The sequence below is a fragment of the Coregonus clupeaformis genome, chromosome 31, assembly GCF_020615455.1.
Source record: "Coregonus clupeaformis isolate EN_2021a chromosome 31, ASM2061545v1, whole genome shotgun sequence".
NCBI classification, from domain to species: domain Eukaryota; kingdom Metazoa; phylum Chordata; class Actinopteri; order Salmoniformes; family Salmonidae; genus Coregonus; species Coregonus clupeaformis.
Window position 1 is genome coordinate 10024538 of NC_059222.1, and position 27296 is coordinate 10051833.

A 27296-nucleotide genomic window follows, 5' to 3' on the forward strand; every position below is an offset into this window, starting at 1 on the left:
GAGGTGAGGAGTGCCTGTGTGTGTAGGAGGACAGGGAATGGGCAGCTCTGTGTGTGTACTCAGTCATACAGCGTTGAGAAGAGAGCCAGAGGAGAGGAGAGAGAGTTATGTGGACACAGGGAAGGAGTTGGAGGTTGAAGCAGACATTCCTAGTTTAAACCAGTGGCCAGAAAACTGAACTGTGGTTAAGCCTGGCTGTTCATTTCCAAAATAGAAGAATTCGGTTTTTAGAAATGTCTCTACGAGGGCCAGTCTGCACCTGTCTGTCTGTTGCATTCCTGAGTAGAATATAAATAAATACTCAGGAGGATGAGGGTCTCATGGGTCGCTGACTAACATGCACAAACACATCCATACGAAAGATAAACGGATCACTTCATGATTCAATTTAACTTCCGCATAACTGTTCCCAAGGTATTGTTATGAAAGCAGCATGTGGTAGGCTGATGATTTTAGTTACAACAGTTGCTGAGGTCAAATACAAAGGCCACAATAATACAAGATGTCTGCAGTTGATCAACAGTCAACAGTTTCTCTTACAGCTATTAAACACCCTTCAGTTCAAATGCAACTCTCCTTGGAGCTCCAGTACCAGTAAGCACTGTTTTGTTCTTCTCCACATGCTGTGCCTGTATGTACCCAAATGATCGCTAAACAGGCCTGGAGGGCAAGTCAGTGGGTTGGATTAGCAGAGCTGTGTAATGCCTGTGTAATCAACACCCCAAAACAGCCCAGCAAACACACACACACACTGGCACACACGTGGACATACACACGTCAGCCCTCCATTAAATCAAATCATCTGGTTCAGAAGCTCCAATTACGTTCCGGAACACCACTGTTCTGTTTCTGCCTGGTGAAAAATAACCCTTGCCTGCTGATGCACACAGATTGGCTACGTCTGGCTACGGCTGGAATGACGCAGAGCACTGCATAAGGAATAGGGTGTGATTTGAGATTTACCCCATGACTCCTATGGGTCTACACTTTTGGTCAGATTCCAAAAGTGAGTTATATTTCTACCCCCCCCCAAAAAGAGTACATCAACAACAGGGAAATTAATAATGAACATAGCAGAACCGACAATAAACTAGATGGAGGTTAGAGCAGAGCGTACCTGTGGTGAACTGTCCCTTCATCTTCTGGAAGACTGGGTCCTGAGCGGTGGCCTGGGCTCGGCGAGCGAGCGATTCGGACGCCGCGCTGGAGAACATGGTGGAAACATTGGAGACGTTCTCCAGCCCCACGCCAAACGTGCTCACCAGCTTCTTGACAAAGTTCAGCGTGTGCGGTGTGATCTTGGCGTCCGACACAGCACCGCTCTTCTCGAATGCCACAGAGTAGCACTTAAACAGACCCTGCTGGAGCTGTCTCAGGACCTGGGGGGGAGGGTAAGGGGGGGGGTAAGGGGAAAAGCGAGGGAGGAAGATATTGATCATGAAAATGTATATTACACTGTTTGTGACCCTCAGAATGCTAAGAAAGTGAGCAAGCTATGCTGCCCCACAGTCTCACCATACTCCCCTAATCCGCCAACCCACCCTCCCTTTCCAATAGTTCCCCCCACTGCAAACTCCTCTCCCCAGGCAGGTGCATCCAGGTGAGGTTGTTCCCACGGGGGGTATTAACAGTGTTCCTCTGTCCCGGTCTAACCAAACAGTGTTCCTCTGTCCCGGTCTAACCAATGGAACGGACTGCAGCGCTGAGCCCACAGCTGCTTCTGTGAGCCCCTCGAGTGCACACACTACCCCCCCTCTTCCACCCAGCATGGCTAAAGCACTTTGCAGCACCGCCGAGTTCCATTTGGAAGCTTGTGTTATGTCAGCTCTCTCCCAGTTTATTGACACCTTGACTGACATTTCTACACAGGGGTAGGATATAGTGTTATAGATGAGTGAGTGATTCCAGAGGAGGTTGCAGAAAGTGTTTCAGAAAATATGCAACAAAAAAAGTTTAACCTCTGTGTAAATGTTGCATTCACTGACAGTAATTTCCATTTTCCAAACCTGTAAGCTCACCGTGTTGGAGGTTCTGTAAGCTCACCGCTCATCTTCATCAAGTCAGAAACATGACAGAGCTCTTCCTTCAACAGAGCTTCAGACTACTCAGGTAGAGAGGAGCAACGGACTATGGCAACGGACTATGGCTATGCCATGCCAGGGTTACTTTGTGGCTCTCTCTCTCTCTCACACACACACACACACACACACCTCTCCACCCCCTCCCCACCATCCCAGGAGACCAGGTGCCCCTGCCTCACCTCTTCATGCCAGTTCTCCCTGAACCAGACCATCTGGTCCACAATGCCCTCCAGAGAGGAGAGCAGGGTGGGGTGCAGCTCTCTCTGCATGTGCATGATCCTGCTGCAGCGCCACATAGGGGCCGTGGCCCTGATGGGGCCCGGGTCAGATGCCGAGTGGGTCTGGGCCCCCACAGAACTGGGCTGCTGCTGGCCCGAGTCTAGAGAGTAGAGGTGGAAGAGGTGGGGAGAGAGAAAAACGAGGGGAGAAAAGAAAAGGGGTGTGAAGACAGTGGAGAGGGAATTGATGGGTAGCGATGTGAGAAAGATGAGTAGAGAGAAAAGGAAGGATAGAGAGTAGATAAGAGAAGAAAAGGTGATAGAGGTGAAGACAGACACAGAGACATTGATGAGTTCTAAAAAGCACTGCAAAAACAAAGTCATACCTTTGTTAGATAATGGCTTTTCTTTTAAGAAGACAGTGAGCTCGAACACTCCTGTATCTACAAGGTGAATACATAAATACCCTCCTCAACAGTAGCGCCGCTTTCAAACATAGTCATACCCTTCGTGTCCAAAGGGGACATAACATGTTCAAACCGTGGTGAAAACCGCACGCACACATGACTTACCGCTCTTGTAGCGTTCCCTCTGCTCTATCTTGAGCGTCAGGTAGAGGGTGCGGATGGGGAAGTAGACTGCCTGTGGGTACACTCGTCCCACCTAGCAGATAAGACAAGAGAGGGGGTCACAGTCAGACTACCATTCAAAGAAGAAGCTACCCTCAGGAATCACACTGCACAGAGGAGAGGAGTGTACGCTGCAGAGAATCCCAAAGAATATCAAACATTGATACCCTGCAAGCAGCTCTGTAATGTGTAATGGAGATGGAGTTATGATATGAAACCCTGGAGGGTATTTCAGGTTCCAACAGATCTGTGGCTAAATTTAGAGGGTTGCCTTGGCCTACACTGCCAGAGACTGACCGAAGTTCAGTGTCATTACATTTTTCCGCAAACTAACTATACACTCCATAATCTACATTTCTACAGACGTCATCAAGACTCCTCAGAAAACCGAACACGATTTGGCACAACAAGTACTCCAGGGAATAGACAGGATGGATGTAAGAGGGTGACAGATAGACAGCCATAGGTGTGAGCTCAGCACCTCTCACTATGAGGCAGATAGAAGGGAGATCAACTCTACTGGAAACACAGGAGTTATGCACAGTGACAGTGAGGCCTTGATGACAGAGAGACAGAGACAACAAGGTGGTTGAGCCCAGACCACAGCTCCTCTCTGGCCCCATTAGACAGACACCCTACACCCCTGTTCCCCTACCCTGCTGACAGAGGGGTGAGGAGTAGCCTGTAGGCGTAAAGAGACACCTCTCTAACCCTGGCTCAGCCTTGCATTAACAGTACAGAGGGAGGGCTGTGCTGGGTGATGGAGGGGAGGATGGAGAGAAGGAGGGGGTGGAGGGATGGAGATATAAGTGGCAGCTTAGCAGGGCATCAAAGATGAGGCAGCAGGAGAGAAAGGAGGAGTATAAGGAGAGATCATGCTCTTAATGGGAGATGAAGGATGTTATATTTTGGAGGGGGGGGGTAAGGAGGAGGGGTGTTCGATTCTCTGTAGGACTTAACGCTGTGATTCATCTCTCCTCTACCCCTCAGGGTTAACCTTCATTAATATTTCACTGTCCGTTTTCAAAACATCCCGCCGTGCGGCCGCCGCCCACAACACTAAATGATTCAGCATCGCTAAGATAAAGGCTCCCATCCATTAAATGGTGCTTTCCTGCTTTTCTCTTTTACAGACAGACACAGTCAACCTTTTACCCTTCACTCATCATATGGCGAGGAGGAAGACAGAAGGGCGATAAAATGCCTCACCCATTCATTCCCCAAATACCAAACCCCAAAAGCCATTCATAAACCTCTCCTTGATATCTCGCCATTCATTTAATAGGCAAAGGGGGCATTGGCTAAAAAAAAGGTTGAGAAACCCTGATTGAATAACTAAACAAGGCAAATTTCTATTCCATTAAGCACTTGATGTGGGCTTGACTTCACATGAGAGATTCTCCTTAAACCTTTCTCTCACCATCGCTCTCCCTTCTCTCCCTCTTCTCTCCCATTTCCCGCTCTACCGGGTGGATGAGGGGTGTTTGACGTAGCCAAATACTCTTTGAAGTTCCCATCTCTTTCAATTGCTCAGAAATAATACTCCATTAACGGAAAGCAAATTAGTCCCTTACTTTATTTGTCAGCTCTGTTCCTGCACTGCGAACGCGTTTGATATGAACTTAATATTCATTCCTTCTGTAAATAATTGAAAAAGGCCAATACAATGAGAGGAGAGGAATCTGAATGGTTAATTTGATAAATATGAAGTGCTGGAGAGAGGCCACTCTGGCACTGAGTGCTGTTAATCCATCTCGATTAGGCTGACGTGCCTGCACAATAATGCACACACACGCACACGGGGGGGAATCACATTTAGGAGAGATGAGGATAGGAGGGCTGAGTGCTTGTGGTACAGAAAGATCCTTAGCTTGTCCGTCCCTGGTACAAAAAAGTTGAGAAACATAAAATAAAAACAAGGAGGACCATGGCATTTATTATATAATTAAAATATGAAGAAGAGTGCCTTGGTGCTTTTTTAGAACCAATTAACCCCTTTGCCAAAAAGCTACAAAGGCCTACTATAGAGTAGCAACGCTTCCCTTCCTTTTTTCTACTGAAGAACTTTAACGGGCAGTGCTGTAGACAGATGGGCTTATTCGATGGACGTGAGGTGGGTACTGGCATAGAATCACATATTAGAACTTAATTGAATAGGATCTCTGCCCCTTGGCGTTTTTCCTATTTTGTTGCATTACAACCTGTAATTTGGATTTCATGTAATGGACATACACAAAATAGTCCAAATTGGTGAAGTGAAATTCTAATTTTTTTTTAAAAATACGGAAAAGTGGTGCGTGCATATGTATTAACCCCCTTTGCTATGAAGTCCCTAAATAAGATCTGGTGCAACCAATTCCTTCAGAAGTCACATAATTAGTTAAATAAAGTCCACCTGTGTGCAATCTAAGTGTCACATGATCTCAGTATATATACAGTGGGGAGAACAAGTATTTGATACACTGCCGATTTTGCAGGTTTTCCTACTTACAAAGCATGTAGAGGTCTGTAATTTTTATCATAGGTACACTTCAACTGTGAGAGACGGAATCTAAAACAAAAATCCAGAAAATCACATTGTATGATTTTTAAGTACTTATTTAGCATTTTATTGCATGACATAAGTATTTGATCACCTACCAACCAGTAAGAATTCCGGCTCTCACAGACCTGTTAGTTTTTCTTTAAGAAGCCCTCCTGTTCTCCACTCATTACCTGTATTAACTGCACCTGTTTGAACTCGTTACCTGTATAAAAGACACCTGTCCACACACTCAATCAAACAGACTCCAACCTCTCCACAATGGCCAAGACCAGAGAGCTGTGTAAGGACATCAGGGATAAAATTGTAGACCTGCACAAGGCTGGGATGGGCTACAGGACAATAGGCAAGCAGCTTGGTGAGAAGGCAACAACTGTTGGCGCAATTATTAGAAAATGGAAGAAGTTCAAGATGACGGTCAATCAGCCTCGGTCTGGGGCTACATGCAAGATCTCACCTCGTGGGTCATCAATGATCATGAGGAAGGTGAGGGATCAGCCCAGAACTACACGGCAGGACCTGGTCAATGACCTGAAGAGAGCTGGGACCACAGTCTCAAAGAAAACCATTAGTGTAACACTACGCCGTCGTGGATTAAAATCCTGCAGCGCACGCAAGGTCCCCCTGCTCAAGCCAGCGCATGTCCAGGCCCGTCTGAAGTTTGCCAATGACCATCTGGAATGGGAGAAGGTCATGTGGTCTGATGAGACAAAAATAGAGCTTTTTGGTCTAAACTCCACTCGCCATGTTTGGAGGAAGAAGAAGGATGAGTACTACCCCAAGAACACCATCCCAACCATGAAGCATGGAGGTGGAAACATCATTCTTTGGGGATGCTTTTCTGCAAAGGGGACAGGACGACTGCACCGTATTGAGGGGAGGATGGATGGGGCCATGTATCACGAGATCTTGACCAACAACCTCCTTCCCTCAGTAAGAGCATTGAAGATGGGTCGTGGCTGGGTCTTCCAGCATGACAACCACCCGAAACACACAGCCAGGGCAACTATGGAGTGGCTCTGTAAGAAGCATCTCAAGGTCCTGGAGTGGCCTAGCCAGTCTCCAGACCTGAACCCAATAGAAAATCTTTGGAGGGAGCTGAAAGTCTGTATTGCCCAGCGACAGCCCTGAAACCTGAAGGATCTGGAGAAGGTCTGTATGGACGAGTGGGCCAAAATCCCTGCTGCAGTGTGTGCAAACCTGGTCAAGACCTACAGGAAACGTATGATCTCTGTAATTGCAAACAAAGGTTTCTGTACCAAATATAAAAGTTCTGCTTTTGTGATGTATCAAATACTTATGTCATGCAATAAAATGCTAATTAATTACTTAAAAATCATACAATGTGATTTTCTAGATTTTTGGTCAGGGACAAAGTTGTGGAGAAGTACAGATCAGGGTTGGGTTATAAAAAAAATATAGCACCACAACAAACCTGCCAAGAGAGGGCCGTCCACCAAAACTCACAGACCAGGCAAGGAGGGCATTAATCAGAGAGGCAACAAAGAGACCAAAGATAACCCTGAAGGAGTTGCAAAGCTCCACAGCGGAGATTGGTGTATCTGTCCATAGCACCACTTTAAGCCGTACACTCCACAGAGCTGGGCTTTACGGAAGAGTGGCCAGAAAAAAGCCATTGCTTAAAGAAAAAAATAAGCAAACATGTTTGGGTGTTTGCCAAAAGGCATGTGGGAGACACCCCAAACATATGGAAGAAGGTACTCTGGTCAGATGAAACTAAGCTTTTTGGCCATCAAGGACAACGCTATGTCTGGCGCAAACCCAACACCTCTCATCACCCCGAGAACACCATACCCACAGTGAAGCATGGTGGTGGCAGCATCATGCTGTGGGGATGTTTTTCCAATTGGCAGGGGCTGGAAAACTGGTCAAAATTGAAGGAATGATGGATGGCGCTAAATACAGGGAAATTCTTGAAGGTTCACCTTCCAGCAGGACAATGACACTAAGCATACTGCTAAAGCAATACTTGAGTGGTTTAAGGGGAAACATTTAAATGTCTTGGAATGGCCTAGTCAAAGCCCAGACCTCAATCCAATTGAGAATCTGTGGTATGACTTAAAGATTGCTGTACACCAGCGGAACCCATCCAACTTGAAGGAGCTGGAGCAGTTTTGCCTTGAAGAATGGGCAAAAATCCCAGTGGCTTGATGTGCCAAGCTTATAGAAACATATCCCAAGACAATTGCAGCTGTAATTGCACGCTCAAGTTTTCTTTCTGTTTTCTTGTTTGTTTCACAATCAAAAATATTTTGCCTCTTCAAAGTGGTAGGCATGTTGTGTAAATCAAATGATACAACCCCCCCAGAAATCAGACAAAGACAACAAAATAGGAAAAATGCCAAGGGGGGTGAATAATTTTGCAAGCCACTGTACCTGGCTGATGAGGTTGAGCAGGGGTTTGCCCTCTGACCCAACCAGGCAGGTCAGGAGCTGTGGTATCCATGCCAACCACTGGATGGGTGGCACCCCGATGCAGTACTTGTCCACAGCATCCGCCAGGGTGTTCTTGTCATCAAAGCTCAGCAGCCACAGCACCTGGGGATAGAGGAGGGCAGGAGAGAGAGGGGGAAGAGAGAACAGTGACACCGTTAGAGGGAGGTTGCTGGCGAGCTCAGGCAGTACGGACACAAATTACATCAACATTTCAATGGTGACTAAAGGGCTTAATTGCCTGTAATATCATCACCAGACCATCCATCTCTGGAGCTCAGATCAGTGGCACACATGAACAGTGAGAGGGATAGAGGGAGGTTGCTTTCCTGGCAAGCTCTAGCCACTTTGAGAGGGGGAGGAGTTGGTCACAGAGCAGGTGAACTCCCTCCTGGGGGGGGGCTGTTGATGGAGACATTAACCCTCCACCCCCTCTCAGCCAGCCGGCCAGGCCACACAGCTTGTGTATAATTACTGATCATCTCTGCTCATCCATCAGGCTCTAAACGCTGCCAGGACCAGACCCAGGGTGCATCCCAAATGGAACCCTATTCCCTACATAGTGCATTACATTTGACAAAAAGTTGTGCACTACATAGGGAGCCATTTGGGACACAGACCCAGTTACCAAGCCCCAGTTACCAAGCCCCGGCCAGCCATCTCCTCCCTCCATACAATACCAAGGGCAACAGACCCCCACCCCCCCTTATCTCTTTGTGTGTAAGTGCACGGTTTAATGTCCTCCCCCCGGAAACACTAGCCCAGAGGAAATGGAAGCTAATGGCCCTGATTATTTCTGTAAGAGCTGATTATAGTATTTGTGTGACGGCCAATATTCACAGCTAATACTGGAGAGACCGTTGTCCTGTTTCTCATTTTTACAATAAGTGAAACAGGGTCAGGGGATCTTCATCTTAATGACACCCTATTACCCATTTAGTGTATTCTATGCTGTTGTCCAATGTCCACCATCACACAATAAGGATCGAACTACAGTATCTTCTTTGGATATATTTCTACAACACAGAGAGCAGAAGATTCAACACCCCCTGCAATAGCTTTGCTGTAGGACTATTAGCTACAACTGTCTATCGCTGTGTCAGGTACCACAGTCAGCTAGGCCATGACCTCCAGAGAGAGCATCAAAGGATCAGTGTGTACTACTGTTTGGTCTGGTCTGGTTGTTGGTGAGGGTCAGTCTGGAGCTGAGGCTGGGCGGTGTGGTCTGTTCTGGTTGTTAGTAAGGATCAGTCTAAGCATGGTAACAGGGGCTGGTTAGATTGGAGTGAAAGGGGAGCCATTCATCTATTAACCCCAGGGGCCATCATAGGATCCCATTCATACTGCCACTTCCTGGTGTAATTGTGGCAGGAGACAAAGAAAGTGTAGCAACCTCACGTCGCTGTAGAAAGACAAGGGGCGGCTGGTGGGGGATTGGGGTGGATGGTGAACTAGGGAACTGTATAAAGCCATTATAGAGTGCAGCATGAGATTGACCCTCTAAAGCAGAGTTCCCCAACTAGCGTACCAATTTTTTCCGTGGCCGATTTTTATTTGGCCCCCCAAGTTTTCTGAGCAAAAAAAATATATATATATATTTTAGCTCTGGAAAAAATTAAGAGACCACTGCAAATTTTTCTTAAATCAGCATCTCTACATGTATGACAGCCATTCCATTCCAGTGTCTGTTGAATTCCAACACAAGCACACCTCATTCAACTGAATTAGGTGATCACCTGAACCAAATCTTATTTAACAAGGAAAAGTATAAAAACCACTGCTGTGGTCATCACTATCCCCTTGCAATAGGACCAGCTGGATGGCAAAAACAGTGCTAATAGTACCTCAAAAGTAATATTAATCAAAAAATAACTATTGACCATGCCAAAAGAGTTGAAAAGGAAAGTTTTGAGTGAGGAAAAGAAGGGTTCAATTCTGTCTTTACTGGCAGAGGGATACAGTGAGCGTCAGGTTGCTTCCATCCTTACAATTCCAAAGACGGTGGTTCATAAGAACAAGGTCAAGCAGCAGACATTGGGGACAACAAAGCTACAGACCGGCAGAGGGCGAAAACGACTCTACTGACCGGGATGACCGCCAACTCATTCGAATGTCACTCAACAACCGTAGGATGACATCAAGTGACCTGCAGGTGGTGACCACAGACCACTTCTCAGTTCCTATGCTTCCTGGCTGATGTTTTGGTCACTTTTGAATGCTGGCGGTGCTTTCACTCTAGTGGTAGCATGAGACGGAGTCTACAACCCACACAAGTGGTGCTATGAGGGCCCGACGTCCACAGGTGGGGGTTGTGCTTACAGCCCAACACCGTGCAGAACGTTTGGCATTTGCCAGAGAACACCAAGATTGGCAAATTCGCCACTGTGGCCCTGTGCTCTTCACAGATGAAAGCAGGTTCACATTGTGGTCCTCTGTAGCTCAGCTGGTAGAGCACGGCGCTTGTAACGCCAAGGTAGTGGGTTCGATCCCCGGGACCACACGTACAAAAAAAAAAATAAAAAAATAAAAAAAAATGTATGCACGCATGACTGTAAGTCGCTTTGGATAAAAGTGTCTGCTAAATGGCATATTATATTATTATATTATATTATATTATGTGACAGATGTGACAGAGTCTGGAGACGCCGTGGAGAACGTTCTGCTGCCTGCAACATCCTCCAGCATGACCGGTTTGGCGGTGGGTCAGTCATGGTGTGGGGTGGCATTTCTTTGGGGAGCCGCACAGCCCTCCATGTGCTCGCCAGAGGTAGCCTGACTGCCATTAGGTACCGAGATGAGATCCTCAGACCCCTTGTGAGACCATATGCTGGTGCGGTTGGCCCTGGGTTCCTCCTAATGCAAGACAATGCTAGACCTCATGTGGCTGGAGTGTTCCTGCAAGAGGAAGGCATTGATGCTATGGACTGGCCCGCCCGTTCCCCAGACCTGAATCCAATTGAGCACATCTGGGACATCATGTCTCGCTTCATCCACCAACGCCACGTTGCACCACAGACTGTCCAGGAGTTGGCGGATGCTTTAGTCTAGGTCTGGGAGGAGATCCCTCAGGAGACCATCTGCCACCTCATCAGGAGCATGCCCAGGCGTTGTAGGGAGGTCATACATGCACGTGGAGGCCACACACACTACTGAGCCTCATTTTGACTTGTTTTAAGGACATTACATCAAAGTTGGATCAGCCTGTAGTGTGGTTTTCCACTTTAATTTTGAGGGAGACTCCAAATCCAGACCTCCATGGGTTGATCAATTTGATTTCCATTGATAATTTTTGCGTGATTTTGTTGTCAGCACATTCAACTATGTAAAGAAAAAAGTATTTAATAAGATTATTTCATTCATTCAGTGGGGGAAAAAAATATTTAGTCAGCCACCAATTGTGCAAGTTCTCCCACTTAAAAAGATGAGGCCTGTAATTTTCATCATAGGTACACGTCAACTATGACAGACAAATTAAGAAAAAAAATCCAGAAAATCACATTGTAGGATTTTTTATGAATATATTTGCAAATTATGGTGGAAAATAAGTATTTGGTCACCTACAAACAAGCAAGATTTCTGGCTCTCACAGACCTGTAACTTCTTCTTTAAGAGGCTCCTCTGTCCTCCACTCGTTACCTGTATTAATGGCACCTGTTTGAACTTGTTATCAGTATAAAAGACAAAGAATGGAGGACAAATTGGAGGACAAAGAATGCTGAGTTGCATCCAAACAACACCATACCTACTGTGAAGAATGGGGGTGGAAACATCATGCTTTGGGGTTGTTTTTCTGCAAAGGGACCAGGACGACTGATCCGTGTAAAGGAAAGAATGAATGGGGCCATGTATCGTGAGATTATGAGTAAAAACCTCCTTCCATCAGCAAGGGCATTGAAGATGAAACGTGGCTGGGTCTTTCAGCATGACAATGATCCCAAACACACCGCCCGGGCAATGAAGGAGTGGCATCGTAAGAAGCATTTCAAGGTCCTGGAGTGGCCTAGCCAGTCTCCAGATCTCAACCCCATAGAAAATCTTTGTATGGAGTTGAAAGTCCGTGTTGCCCAGCGACAGCCCCAAAACATCACTGCTCTAGAGGAGATCTGCATGGAGGAATGGGCCAAAATACCAGCAACAGTGTGTGAAAACATTGTGAAGACTTACAGAAAACATTTGACCTGTGTCATTGCCAACAAAGGGTATATAACAAAGTATTGATAAACTTTTGTTATTGACCAAATACTTATTTTCCACCATAATTTGCAAATAAATTCATTAAAAATCCTACAATGTGATTTTCTGGATTTTTTTCTCTCATTTTGTCTGTCATAGTTGACGTGTACCTATGATGAAAATTACAGGCCTCTCTCATCTTTTTAAGTGGGAGAACTTGCACAATTGGTGGCTGACTAAATACTTTTTTCCCCACTGTGTGTGTGTGTGTATATATATATATATATATATATATATATATATATATATATATATATATATATATATATATATATATATATACACATACACATATACACACACACACATACATACATACATACATACATACACATACACATACAGTGAGGGAATTAAGTATTTGATCCCCTGCTGATTTTGTACGTTTGCCCACTGACAAAGACATGATCAGTCTATAATTTTAATGGTAGGTTTATTTGAACAGTGAGAGACAGAAAACAAAAAAATCCAGAAAACCGCATGTCAAAAATGGTATAAATTGATTTGCATTTTAAATGAGGGAAATAAGTAATTGACCCCTTTGCAAAACATGACATAGTACTTGGTGGCAAAACCCTTGTTGGCAATCACAGAGGTCAGACGTTTCTTTTAGTTGGCCACCAGGTTTGCACACATCTCAGGAGGGATTTGGTCCCACTCCTCTTTGCAGATCTTCTCCAAGTCATTAAGGTTTCCAGGCTGACGTTTGGCAACTCGACCTTCAGCTCCCTCCACAGATTTTCTATGGGATTAAGGTCTGGAGACTGGCTAGGCCACTCCAGGACCTTAATGTGCTTCTTCTTTAGCCACTCCTTTGTTGCCTTGGCCATGTGTTTTGGGTCATTGTCGTGCTGGAATACCCATCCACGACCCATTTTCAATGCCCTGGCTGAGGGAAGGAGGTTCTCACCCAAGATTTGACGGTACATGGCCCTGTCCATCATCCCTTTGATGCGGTGAAGTTGTCCTGTCCCCTAAGCAGAAAAACACCCCCAAAGCATAATGTTTCCACCTCCATGTTTGACGGTGGGGATGGTGTTCTTGGGGTCATAGGCAGCATTCCTCCTCCTCCAAACACAGCGAGTTGAGTTGATGCCAAAGAGCTCCATTTTGGTCTCATCTGACCACAACACTTTCACCCAGTTCTCCTCTGAATCATTCAGATATTCATTGGCAAACTTCAGACGGGCCTGTATATGTTCTTTCTTGAGCAGGGGGACCTCAGGGGGATTTCAGTCCTTCACGGCGTAGTGTGTTAACAATTGTTTTCTTGGTGACTATGGTCCCAGCTGCCTTGAGATCATTGACAAAATCCTCCCGTGTAGTTCTGGGCTGATTCCTCACCGTTCTCATGATCATTGCAACTCCACGAGGTGAGATCTTGCATGGAGCCCCAGGCCGAGGGAGATTGACAGTTGTGTTTCTTCCATTTGTGAATAATCGCACCAACTGTTGTCACCTTCTCACCAAGCTGCTTGGCGATGGTCTTGTAGCCCATTCCAGCGTTGTGTAGGTCTACAATCCTGTCCCTGACATCCTTGGAGAGCTCTTTGGTCTTGGCCATGGTGGAGAGTTTGGAATCTGATTGATTGCTTCTGTGGACAGGTGTCTTTTATACAGGTAACAAGCTGAGATTAGGAGCACTCCCTTTAAGAGCGTGCTCCTAATCTCAGCTCGTTACCTGTATAAAAGACACCTGGGAGCCAGAAATCTTTCTGATTGAGAGGGGGTCAAATACTTATTTCCCTCATTAAAATGCAAATCAATTTATAAGATTTGACATTCGTTTTTCTGGATTTTTTTGTTGTTATTCTGTCTCACTGTTCAAGTAAACCTACCATTAAAATTATAGACTGATCATTTCTTTGTCAGTGGGCAAACGTACAAAATCAGCAGGGGATCAAATACTTTTTCTCCCACACTGTGTGTGTGTGTGTGTATATACACACGCACACACACAGTTGAAGACCCATTTGCGACCCAGCTTTAACTTCCTGACTGATGTCTTGAGATGTTGCTTCAATATATGCGCATGATGCTGCCACCCCCGTGCTTCACGGTTGGGATGGTGTTCTTCGGCTTGCAAGCACCCCCTTTTTCCTCCAAACATAACGATGGTCATTATGGCCAAACAGTTCTATTTTTGTTTCATCAGACCAGAGGACATTTCTCCAAAAAGTACGATCTTTGTCCCCATGTGCAGTTGCAAACCGTAGTCTGGCTTTTTTATGGCGGTTTTGGAGCAGTGGCTTCTTCCTTGCTGAGCGGCCTTTCAGGTTATGTCGATATAGGACTTGTTTTACTGTGGGTATAGATAATTTTGTACCCGTTTCCTCCAGCATCTTCACAAGGTCCTTTGCTGTTGTTCTGGGATTGATTTGCACTTTTCGCACCGAAGTACGTTCATCTCTAGGAGACAGAACACGTCTCCTTCCTGAGCAGTATGACAGCTGCGTGGTCCCATGGTGTTTATACTTGCGTACTATTGTTTGTACAGATTAACGTGGTACCTTCAGGCGTTTGGAAATTGCTCCCAAGGATCAACCAGACTTGTGGAGGTCTACAATTTTATTTCTGAGGTCTTTGCTGATTTCTTTTGATTTTCCCATGATGTCAAGCAAAGAGGCACTGAGTTTGAAGGTAGGCCTTGAAATACATCCACAGGTACACCTTCAATTGACACAAATGATGTCAATTAGCCTATCAGAAGCTTCTAAAGCCATGACATCATTTTCTGGAATTTTCCAAGCTGTTTAAAGGCACAGTCAACTTAGTGTATGTAAACTTCTGACCCACTGTGATACAGTGAATTATAAGTGAAATAATCTGTCTGTAAACAATTGTTGGGAAAATTACTTGTGTCATGCACAAAGTAGATGTCCCAACCGACTTGCCAAAACTATAGTTTGTTAACAAGACATTTGTGGAGTGGTTGAAAAACTAGTTTTAATGACTCCAACCTAAGTGTACGTAAACCTCCGACTTCAACTGTGATATATATATATATATATATATAAAAACATTAAGGACACCTTCCTAATATTGAGTAGCACCCCCCCACCCCCTTTGCCCTCAGAACAGCCTCAATTCATGAACTCTACAATGTGTAAAAAGTGTTCCACAGTGATGCTGGCCCATGTTGACTCCAATGGTTCCCACAGTAGTGTCAAGTGGAGTGTGCAAAACCCAGCAGCATTGCAGTCCTCGACAAAAATCAGTGAGCCTGGCACCTACTACCATACCCTGACCAAAGGCACTTAAATATTTTGTCTAGCCCATTCACCCTCTGTATAGCACACATACACAATCCATGTCTCAATTGTCTCAAGGCTTAAAAATCCTTCTTTAACCTGTCTCCTCCCCTTCATCTACACTGATTGAAGTGGATTTAACAAGTGAGATCGATGAGGGATCATAGCTTTCACCTGGATTCACCTGGTCAGTCTATGTCATGGAAAGAGCAGGTGTCCTTAATGTTTTCTACACTGTGTGTCTACACATATATATACACACACACACATACATAGAACAAAAATATAAAAACGCAACATATAAAAGGGTAGGCACCAACATCTGACACGCTGATCCTCAACACAGGGGCCCCTCAGGGGTGTGTGCTTAGTCCCCTCCTGTACTCCCTGTTCACCCACGACTCCAACACATTCATTAAGTTTGTTGACGACACAACGGTGGTAGCCCTGATCACAGACAACGATGAGACAGCCTATAGGAGGTCAGAGACCAGGCAGTGTGGTGCCAGGACAACAACCTCTCCCTCAACGTGAGCAAGACAAAGGAGCTGATCGTGGACTACAGGAAAAGGAGGACAGAACACGCCCCCACTCACATCGACGGGGCTGTAGTGGAGTGGGTCAAGATCTTCAAGTTCCTTGGTGTCCACATCAACAAACTATAATGGTCCAAACACACCAAGACATTTGTGAAGAGAGCAGGACAAAGCCTATTCCCCCTCAGGAGACTGAAAAGATTTGGCATGTGCATCCTCAAAAAAGTTATAAAGCTGCACCATCGAGAGCATCCTGACCAGTTGCATCACCGCCTGGTATTGCAACTGTTCGGCATCCCACCATAACACGCTACAGAGGGTAGTGAGTACGGCCCAGTATATCACTGGAGCCAAGCTTCCTGCCAGCCAGGACCTCTATACTAGGCGGTGTCAGAGGAAAGCCTCCCCAAAATAGTCAGACTCCAGCCACCCAAGTAATAGACTGTTCTCTCTGCTACCGCATGGCAAGAGGTACCGGAACGCCAACTCTAGGTCCAAAAGGCTCCTTTAACAGCTTCTAACCCCACGCCATAAGACTGCTGAACAACTAATCAATTGGCTACGTGGACTATTTGCACAAAAAAAAATAAAAAATAATAATCTCTCAATTTACATTTACATTTACATTTTAGTCATTTAGCAGACGCTCTTATCCAGAGCGACTTACAGGAGCAATTAGGGTTAAGTGCCTTGCTCAAGGGCACATTAACGTCATTTAGCAGACGCTCTTAGCCAGAGCGACTCACAAATTGGTGCGTTCACCCTATAGCCAGTGGGATAACCACTTTACAATTTGGGGGGTTAGAAGGATTACTTTATCCTATCCCAGGTATTCCTTAAAGAGGTGGGGTTTCAAATGTCTCCGGAAGGTGGTGAGTGACTCCGCTGTCCTGGCGTCGTGAGGGAGCTTGTTCCACCATTGGGGTGCCAGAGCAGCGAACAGTTTTGACTGGGCTGAGCGGGAGCTATGCTTCCGCAGAGGAAGGGGAGCCAGCAGGCCGGAGGTGGATGAACGCAATGCCCTCGTTTGGGTGTAGGGACTGATCAGAGCCTGAAGGTACAGAGGTGCCGTTCCCCTCACTGCTCCATAGGCAAGCACCATGGTCTTGTAGCGGATGCGAGCTTCAACTGGAAGCCAGTGGAGTGTGCGGAGGAGGGGGGTGACGTGAGAGAACTTGGGAAGGTTGAACACCAGACGGGCTGCGGCATTCTGGATGAGTTGTAGGGGTTTAATGGCACAGGCAGGGAGGCCAGCCAACAGCGAGTTGCAGTAGTCCAGACGGGAGATGACAAGTGCCTGGATTAGGACCTGTGCCGCTTCCTGTGTAAGGCAGGGTCGTACTCTCCGAATGTTGTAGAGCATGAACCTGCAGGAGCGGGTTGTTGTGCACAAATTTGTTTACATCCCTGTTAGAGAGAATTTCTCCTTTGCCAAGATAATCCATCCACCTGACAGGTGTGGCATATCAAGAAGCTGATTAAACAGCATGATCATTACACAGGGTGCACCTTGTGCTGGGGACAATAAAAGGCCACTAAAATGTGCAGTTGTCTCACAAAACGCCACAAATGTCTCAAGTTGAGGGAGTGTGCAATTGGCATGATGACTACAGGAATGTCCACCAGAGCTGTTGCCAGAGAATTTAATGTTAATTTCTCTAACATAAGCCACCTCTCCATCGTCGTTTTAGAGAACTTGGAAGTACGTCCATCCGGCCTCACAGCTGCAGACCACGTGTAACCTTGCCAGCCCAGGAACTCCACATCCGGCATCTTCACCTGCGGGATCGTCTGATGAAACTGTGTTTGCACAACCGAATAATTTCTGCACAAACTGTCAGAAACCGTCTCAGGCAAGCTCATCCGCGTGCTCGTCGTCCTCACCAGGGTCTTGACCTGACTGCAGTTGTGAACAGAGTGCCCCATGGTAGCGGTGAGGTTATGGTATGGGCAGGCATAAGCTACAGATAACAAACACAATTGCATTTTTTAGATGGCAATTTGATTGCACAGAGATATCGTGATGAGATCCTGAGGCCCATTGCCGTGCCATTCATCCGCCGCCATCACCTCATGTTTCAGCATGATAATGCATGGCTCCATGTCACAAGGATCTGTACACAATACCTGAAAGCTGAAAATGTCCCAGTTCTTCCATGGCTTGCATACTCAGACATGTTACCCATTGAGCATGTTTGGGATGCTCTGGATTGTAGAAGTGTACGACAGCGTGTTCCAGTTCCCGCCAATATCCAGAAACTTTGCACAGCCATTGAAGAAGAGTGGGACAACATTCCACAGCCTGATCAACTGTACGCGAAGGAGATGTGTCGCGCTGCATGAGGCAAATTATGTTCACAGCATATACTGACTGGTTTTCCGATCCACGGCTCTCTTTTTTTTTTTGGTATCTGTGACCATTCCCAGTCATGTGAAATCCATAGATTAGGGCCTAATTAATTCATTTCAAATGACTGATTTCCTTATATGAACTGTAACTCAGTAAAATCTTTGAAATTGTTGCATGTTGCGTATATATTTTTGTTCAGTGTATACACACACACACAATATTAATAATACATTAATTTTGTAAATCTGTTCCAAAGTATTCCCATGCATAATAGAGATATGTGATCATACACCAACAAGCAAGGTTTGAAATGATTATGTTTTAGTCAAATATTATATATGTTTTGGCTTCTTGTGGTCAATTTGCAGTCTACAAAATATTTGTAGATACACTACAGGTCCCACTAAGGCCAAACCAGATGGGATGGCGTATCGCTACAGAATGCTGTGGTAGCCATGCTGGTTAAGTGTGCCTTGAATTCTAAATAAAATCACAGTGTCACCAGCAAAGCACCCCCACACCATAACACCTCCTCCTCCATGCTTTACGGTGGGAAATACACATGCAGAGATCATCCATTCACCCACACCACGGTTGGAACCAAAAATCTCAAATTTGGACTCCAGACCAAAGGACAAATTTCCACCGGTCTAATGTCCATTGCTCGTGTTTCTTGGCCCAAGCAGGTCTCTTCTTCTTATTGGTGTCCGTTAGTAGTGGTTTCTTTGCAGCAATTCGACCATGAAGACCTGATTCACACAGTGTCCTCTGAACAGTTGATGTTGAGATGTGTCTGTTACTTGAACTCTGTGAAGCATTTATTTGGGCTGCAATTTCTAAGGCTGGTAACTCTAATGAACGTATCCTCTGCAGCAGAGATAACACTGGGTCTTCCATTCCTGTGGCGGTCCTCATGAGAGCCAGTTTCATCATGGCGCTTGATGGTTTTTGCAACTGCACTTGAAGAAACGTTCAAAGTTCTTGAAATGTTCCCTATTGACTGACCTTCATGTCTTAAAGTAATGATGGACTGTCGTTTCTCTTTGCTTATTTGAGCTGTTCTTGCCATAATATGGACTTGGTCTTTTACCAAATAGGGCTATCTTCTGTATATCCTCCCTACCTTGTCACAACACAACTGATTGGCTCAAACGCATTAAGGAAAGAAATTCCACAAATTAACTTTTAACAAGGCACACCTGTTAATTGAAATGCATTCCAGGTGACTACCCCATGAAGCTGATTGAGTAGGTGTTCTAAAACTTTAGACCGGTAGAGTTGTTCGGCCCCCTGACCATCCACTCAAGAATAAACCTTCCCGAGACTGAATCTAGTTGATAATCCCTTCCCTAGAGAAAATGAGACTATAGTAGTGATTGGTGGTGAAGAATAGAGGGTGTTTCTTTGACATGAGCGCTCCACTCAAACAGAAAGAGAAAGTGCTTTCTGTAAATACTCCATTTCGATTTATCTTGGGAATGGAGAACCTAGTTACACCCCAGTGGAGTCTAAATTATGTCTAATGAATAGAACTCCTACACACTGAAAACCATTTGTGGGTTTAACTTCACAAGTGCTTTTCTGTTCATCCGTGTGTGAGACCTTCACAGGTGAAGTTGCAAGGCAAGCAAATAAACGCACCTCTATCCTTTTCACCATTTGTGATCCATAATATTAGCAGTTGCTTACGCCAAATGATGGCATGCTAGAGCCATGTCCTTCATAGAAGCTGGAAGGTTACTAAATTCGTAGCTGTCCCTCATGACGCATATAACTCTAGCTCATCTATGTGCTTGGAACACACGAGCAGTAGAGAGGAGAACTCCATCTCTAACCCACCTTGGCCAGGTACTTGCGTGACTTGCTCTCGTTCTGATGTCGGCAGGCGTGCAGGTAGCAGGTGAGGGCGGAGACGCCAAGGTGCAGCTGGCGCTCCTTAACGAAGATGTTCTCCAGGTAGTCCCCCCACATGGCCCAAGCCTTCACCAGGACATCATGCATTTGGACCGCTGCCGAGAACGCCTTGTTGGCCTCCTCTGACCTGAAGGAGGGGTGGAGTAATGAAGAGAGTGGGGGAGAGAGAGTAAGGGGGAATGGAGAGGGAGGATAAAGGAGTGGGGAGGAAGGGGGAAATGGGAAGATAAGGAGAAAGAGATACATGGATGGGATATGGAGAGGAAGAGAGAGAAGGGAGGATAGAGCGGAGAGTATGTTGAGAGAGAAGGGGGATGAAGGATGGCGAGAAATGGGGATTGGGAAAGGGAAGAGTACGGCAGAGAGGGGGAGGATAGAGCGTTAAAATGATGATCTTTCTAATATGTATATCAATATCCATCATTTTTCAACTTCCCCTCATTGACAAGGCTCTTTATCCTGCTTCCAGAATCTTGAACTCAAAGCTCAAGTGTTCAGCTCAAGTTTATAGCTTAAATACCAAGAAAAGAGAGAGAGGGAGACAGGGTGGAATCTGGCAGAGACCTACGTTTGACTGTTGTTTATGCTGACGGTGAAAAATATGTACAGCCATCAGCTGCTTCAATACATCCTCCTCCCCCCTAAGCCATAAACCATTCTAATAATTGTACAACCCATTCAGGATTTCTTTAAGGAATAAGGGGCAAGGTACCCCATAAAAAAATAAACCTCTGCCCCTCAGTCAAAATAAAGACACACTTGTCTGTCAACAGAACAAGAGCTCAACAGGACTTAATCAAACCACAATTTTGGGCGAGGTTTCAAACCTCAAACAGCAAGGAGTAAGCACACCTACTTTAAAATGGCTCACGGGCCAATCAATTATAATGGGTTATTATAACAACCTATTTGGCGTTGCGATAAAGGAACATGGAGGCTGATTGCTGTGGGAGTCTAAGCCAGGCCCCAACAGTCATACTTTATGTGCTCGTCACATTGGCGGTGTCAAAGTACATAAACAGTTTCTCCTCAGCAGGAGTGGAGCGGGGCGAGAGAGGGGTAGAGGGGAGGAGAGGGGGAGAGACGCCAAGCCGAGTGTCAAGTCACACACAGACACACCACTTAACTGAAGGCTCCTACCGTCTATCCCAGGCCCGAACCACGCTGTTCATACTCCCGCAGAGTGTGTGTATTTGTGCGTGTGTGTTCGTAATGACTGCATTAGGTCCCTACTGCTGAGGTTAGGCTAAGTTCTGCTGATACCAGAGATTCCAGTAAATTGCCAGCGAGTTAATTATTCGGGCGTGGATATTTAATAAGCTATCCCCCATTTTTCTTTCACCCCCGCGGGGCACCGTCATCATGTCAGGGCTGATGAGAGTGGGCGCTGAAGGGTGAGGGGGAAAGAGGGGTGTGCGTGGGTTTGTGATTGGGGAAGGGCATAGAGAGGGTTGTGTGTGTGTCGTGTGTGCGTGCATGTTTATTTGTGTGCGTGCGTGTCTGTGTGCGTGTGTGATTGGGGAAGGGAACAGAGGTGTGTGTGCTCTACAGGCACCCCCTGCAGTGAGAACGTAGTGTAGACACGGGCGTGTGTTGATGACACGGGTAGAAATAAGTGTCTGAGATTATAACCTGAGTCTGTCACCAAGTCAACCTGAAGAGTGAGTCCGTCACCAAGTCAACCTCAAGAGCTAATTCTGATACTCATACTCAGCAATCACTTGTAGTAGTGTCTAGATGAGCACATACTTGTTGATCTGGGCCAGGAACATGCCTTTGAGAGCGTAGAACTCAGCTGTCATCTCCTTGGTGAAGTACTTCAGGTTGGTCGACTCGATCACCTCCAGACCCTGCAGGGGGAGATGAAAACAACTTTGTTCACCAAATATATTCAGCTACTATTTAGAAAGGGAATTTCAATAGAAAGTGTTATTTCATCATTTAAGATCATGTATTTCAAAGGCATTGAAGTGAAGTCTTCAATGGGGTTTTTAATGGTGAAATAACTTCAGACAGGAGAACATTTACCAGATTTTACAAAATGTCTTAATCATAACTTTCCTCAAGTCAGAGTGCTATTATCATCATCACAAAAAAATACTTAATATAATGTAATAATATATTCCATTTAGCAGATGCATTTATCCAAAGCCACTTACAGTCATGCATACATGTACAAACAGGTGGTCCCGGGAATTGAACCCTCTACACTGGCGTTGCAAGCACCATGCTCTACCAACTGAGCTACAAATGACAACTTCCTCACCTGCATACACTCGTTCTTGCCCATGACCCCAGCCAGCTGCAAGTAACATTTGACCTGCTGGCGGATCTTCTGGAAGCAGTCTATGATGGGCACCGTGGGGATGGTGTGGATACGACTCAGGATGTCCAGAGACACATTCACCAGACCCTGAGTGGAAACGCACACAGGTTAACATATTAAAAAGTAATAATAATAAAAAAAATATTATACAGTGCCTTCAGTAAGTATGGACACCCCTTGACTTTTTCCACAGTGTTACAAAGTGGGATTAAAATAGATTTCATTGTAATTTTTGGTCATCAATCTACACAAAATACTCCAATGTCAAAGCAGAAGAAAATGTTGAACATTGATTATCTTGATTAGATAAGTATTCAACCCCGAGTCAATTCATGTTAGAATCAACTTTGGCAGCGATTAAAAGCTGTGAGTCTTTCTGGGTAAGCCTATAAGAGATTTGCACACCTGGATTGTACAATATTTGCCCATTATTCTTTTTACAATTCTTGAAGCTCTGTCAAGTTGGTTGTTGATCATTGCTAGACAGCCATTTTCAAGTCTTGCCATAGATTTTCGAGGTGCTTTAAGTTAAAACTGTAACTAGGCCACTCAGGAACATTCAATGTCATCTTAGTTAGCAACTTGTGGTTGGCCTTGTGATTTAATCAAATCAAATTTTATTGGCCACATGCGCCGAATACAACAGGTGCAGACATTACAGTGAAATGCTTACTTACAGCCCTTAAACAGCATTTATTTTTAATAAAAAAGTAAAATAAAACAACAACAAAAAATGTTGAGAAAAAAAGAGCAGAAGTAAAATAAAATAACAGGGAGGTACCGGTGCAGAGTCAATGTGCGGGGGCACCGGCTAGTTGAGGTAGTTGAAGTAATATGTACATGTGGGTAGAGTTAAAGTGACTATGCATAAATAATTAACAGAGTAGCTCGTTTTTTTCAAAACGTATGGGCGATTCACGATATACAATGTATACAAAACATTAGGAACACCTGCTCTTTCCATGACAGACTGACCTGGTGAAAGCTATGATCCCTTATTGATCTCACTTGTTAAATCCACTTCAAATCAGTGTAGATGAAGCGGAGGAGACAGGTTCAAGAAGGATTTTGAAGCCTAGAGACAACTGAGACATGGATTGTGTGTGTGCCATTCAGAGGTTGAATCGGCAAGACAAAAGATTTAAGCGCCATCGAACGGGGTATGGCAGTAGATGCCAGGCGCACCGGTTTGAGTATGTCAAGAACTGCAACGCTGCTGGGTTTTTCACGCTAAACAGTTACAAGAATGGTCCACCACCCAAAGGACATCCAGCCAACTTGACACAACTGTGGGAAGCATTGGAGTCAACATGGGCCAGCATCCCTGTGGAACGCTTTTGACACCTTGTAGAGTCCATGTCCCTACAAATTGAGGCTGTTCTGAGGGCAAAAGAGGGTGCAACTAAATATTCGGTAAGGTGTTCTTAATGTTTTCTACATTGTGTTTCTCGATTTTTTAAAACGCTTTCTCTGAATAAACTTTATTGCACAATTAAAAAAGGTCACTACACCACATTTCAAAGAGTCAGGAATAATATAATGAATTCAGGGCTTCGAAAATTGTACCTAGGCTAAATATAAGCGTTCCACAACCATAAGACCCACTAATAATTTAAATACTTTATCGAAATAGTTTAACCTGCTTTCTTTTGCAATAATCACGTCTTTCAAGTCTGTCTATAACATTTTGTTACAAATTTAACCAGAACCATGCACATCCACCAATAATGACCAGAATTAATACAGGTCTCAAACGATCTCTCAAGCACAAGCCCACACGCTAGTGAGCAGCCAGCTAAAATGTATATTTAAAGTCTAGCCAACTTTGCTTGCTAACAATGTAGAACAGTTGAACTGTTATGAATACACCCTTGTCAGTCTTCATCTGTTCGAACAACATAGCCTGTTCACTTTGTTTAGATATTGAAATCAAGTGGCCTACCTGGATAAAAAGATGAGTATTTCTCAGAATGAGAACGATATCCCAATTCCATATATAAAGTATTGTTATGCTCATTGCACAATTATAATACACAGACTAGACAGCACATAAGTCTTTGGCTAAAATGCTGCTAGCAGTACGTCGTACTGCAATGCCGTGCGCAACTGAAACTGAGCGTTAATTGTCCACAACAATTTTAACTCCTGAACTTATTTAGGCTTGCCATAACAAAGGGGTTGAATACTTATTAACTCAAGACATTTCAGCTTTTCATTTTTAATTAATTTGTAAAACAAAATCTAAAAGCAAAATTCTACTTTGACATTATGGGGTACTGTGTGTAGATCTATGACACCAAATCTCTAAATTCAGGCTGTAACAACAAAATGTGGAAAAAGTAAAGGGGTGTGAATACTTTCTGAAGGCATTTAGCAGACACTTATCCAAAGCTCATGCATGCATAATTGTTTTGTATAGGTGGCCCCTGTAGGAATCGAACCCACAATCCTTGGCATTGCAAGCACCATGCTCTACCAACTGAGCCACACAGGACCACAGAGTTGAAAACAATTCAATTCATAAATTGGAAAATCCTCAGAAAATAATGTGTGATTTAATTTTCAATTCTCTAATAATTTAATTTCCAGAATTGACAACTGAAATTAAATTCAACCCTGGTAAACGTGTAATCTTGGCAAATAGTGATTGATCAGACAGTGAGCTTGGTACCTGTTTGCGTCCTATCTTGCCATATTGGATGATGGCAGAGGCGGAGGCGTGGACCCCCAGCATGGCATTGCTGGTGTTGGGGTCGTGCTGCGTGTTGGTCTCATACGCCGTCACAATGGCTGGGATAGGAAGGAGGAGGACAAGATGTCACTACAGTCCAGTCAGTGTGGAGAGGAGAGGGAGCTAGATATTCTTGAGATTGACTATGTAACAAAGTTAATTTGGATGAAAGCATCAATCAAATACAAAGTTGTGTCTCATGTTCTCTCGGTTTTTGTAGTTACACCAGTGTTGCACCAGTCACCATAACTGTAGTAGTTTCATAGCAGAACTAAAGCTGCCTCAGACAACATATTTTTCAGGATGCTGAGACTGAATGGTTTCAAAGTCACTGCAGGACAATGCCTGGCACCACAGTGTGCATGTTCAGTGTGTGCCATGTTGTAGAGGACACTGAGACAACAATGGGAGACCAGATTTTTCATTCACTCAACTCTTCCTCTATTTATTCTTTCTTTTCATCTATTCTCATCTTCTACCTTGAATTTGTTCCAACCTTCCCCTTTCCCCTTCTCTTTTCTGTTTTTTGTACAGTTCTTTCCTTCCTCTTGTCCTCTTCATATCCAAACCTCCTTCCTCCCCCTCTTTGCCTCAGTTTCATCGCTCCTCATCTCTGGCTCTTTCCCTCCCTCCAACTCAGGCTGTGCTGTCATGCAGTCCCTTTGCAGTCTCTCTGCATTCCTTTTTTTCCCCCCTCTACCCCTCTCCTATACTCCTTCCCACTCACTGTCTCTGTGTCTCTCTTCCTCTGTATCTCTATTTCCCTCCCCCTCTCGGTGTGTGTGTGTGTGTGTGTGTGTGTGTGTGTGTGTGTGTCGAGCAGAGTAAACAAGTCATTTAGAGAGCTGACATTTGGGAAGGTAGAGAGAGCGTGAGGGGTTCAGCTCACTGTGGACTTTTAGAGACGCCCCCATCCTGAGTACCGATAGGTGTGTCTCCTACCCTGGTAGTGGTGCTGCCTCCACATGAAGATGCTGCTCCAGTGGGAGAGGTCGTCAGAGACGATGGGCAGCCTGTTCCTCCAGGTCTTCACCACAGTCTTCATGTCGTGGAGACTGGTGTTACGGCCCAGGTTGGCTGGCTGAAGTCCAGCGTTGATCTGGGCCGCCTCTTGGAGCTCGATGATCTGCTGGGCAGCCTGGATGGGTAGGAGGGGGGTGGGAAAGTTTGAGGGTTTTGAGAAAATGGAGGAATGGGGAGAGAGAAGGGGTGGAGAAGAAGAAAGAATGTGAGGGTGGAGAACAGTGGTGACAGGAAATGGTTGGGAAAGGGAAAAAGAGAGAAGGGGTAAACAGAGAAAGAGAAGACAATGGTACAGAAGAGGGAGGGATGGAGATGAATAAAAAAAGGGATGAGACTTGGCGGGGTTTCTGTTATTTCTCTATGACATTAGAAAAGGCAGGGTGTCCAGGCCAATTCCAAAGCCATTAGCCCACTGTATTACAGGCTTATGATGACTATTGGAAAAACCTTCTCTGAAATGAGGTCCGAGAAGCCAACACCTGATAGATGGATCAGAGTGTCATATAAACGATTTACCTTTAGGGACTGTCATATTAAGGTTAGGGCTGGTGGCAGGGCCAGAAAATCATATTACTTTAATGGCTAATCACTTCTTTCAGACATAAAAAAGACCAAAATATCTCTCCATTCTGAAGGGTCTAAACCGGAATATGAAATGCTATCGAGCTGCAAGTATCTACACCCGAATGATGATCAATCATTTTCATCAAACAATAGTAATACTAAAGCCACCGATCAATATAGCTGGTGTGAATTCATTGATCTAAAGTAATTGGAAAGTCCTGTATTTTGATGATGGCTTGATTCCGAATGCAGTTTGATCCTAGTTATTTACCTGCAGAAAGCCTTTGTTTTAGAGGCTCTCTGGGCTTTAAGTGTATCATACTGAAACAGAGATTTACGACTGCAGAGTTCACTAAGCAGGAAAGAAAAGTTGTTTTCCTCTGCTTTTATAATGAATGGGACCACACATAAATGAATGTAGCGGTACTCAATTCAAATAGCTGC

General features: G+C 44.9%; 1 protein-coding gene across 4 annotated transcripts in view; it reads right to left on the reverse strand.

Moving 5' to 3' along the window:
- Positions 1 to 27296, reverse strand: part of LOC121547516 (transformation/transcription domain-associated protein) — an 89736-nt gene that overhangs the window by 12891 nt on the left and 49549 nt on the right. For all 4 annotated transcript variants that reach the window (XM_045209777.1, XM_045209776.1, XM_041858839.2 and 1 more), the window contains 9 exons: positions 26208 to 26403; positions 25206 to 25324; positions 22475 to 22621; positions 21958 to 22058; positions 20134 to 20335; positions 7868 to 8029; positions 2872 to 2962; positions 2261 to 2460; positions 1118 to 1379 (listed from right to left, as the gene is read on the reverse strand). In XM_045209777.1, coding sequence (XP_045065712.1) covers positions 1118 to 1379; positions 2261 to 2460; positions 2872 to 2962; positions 7868 to 8029; positions 20134 to 20335; positions 21958 to 22058; positions 22475 to 22621; positions 25206 to 25324; positions 26208 to 26403 — 1480 coding nt within the window. The remainder of the gene's footprint in view (positions 1 to 1117; positions 1380 to 2260; positions 2461 to 2871; positions 2963 to 7867; positions 8030 to 20133; positions 20336 to 21957; positions 22059 to 22474; positions 22622 to 25205; positions 25325 to 26207; positions 26404 to 27296) is intronic.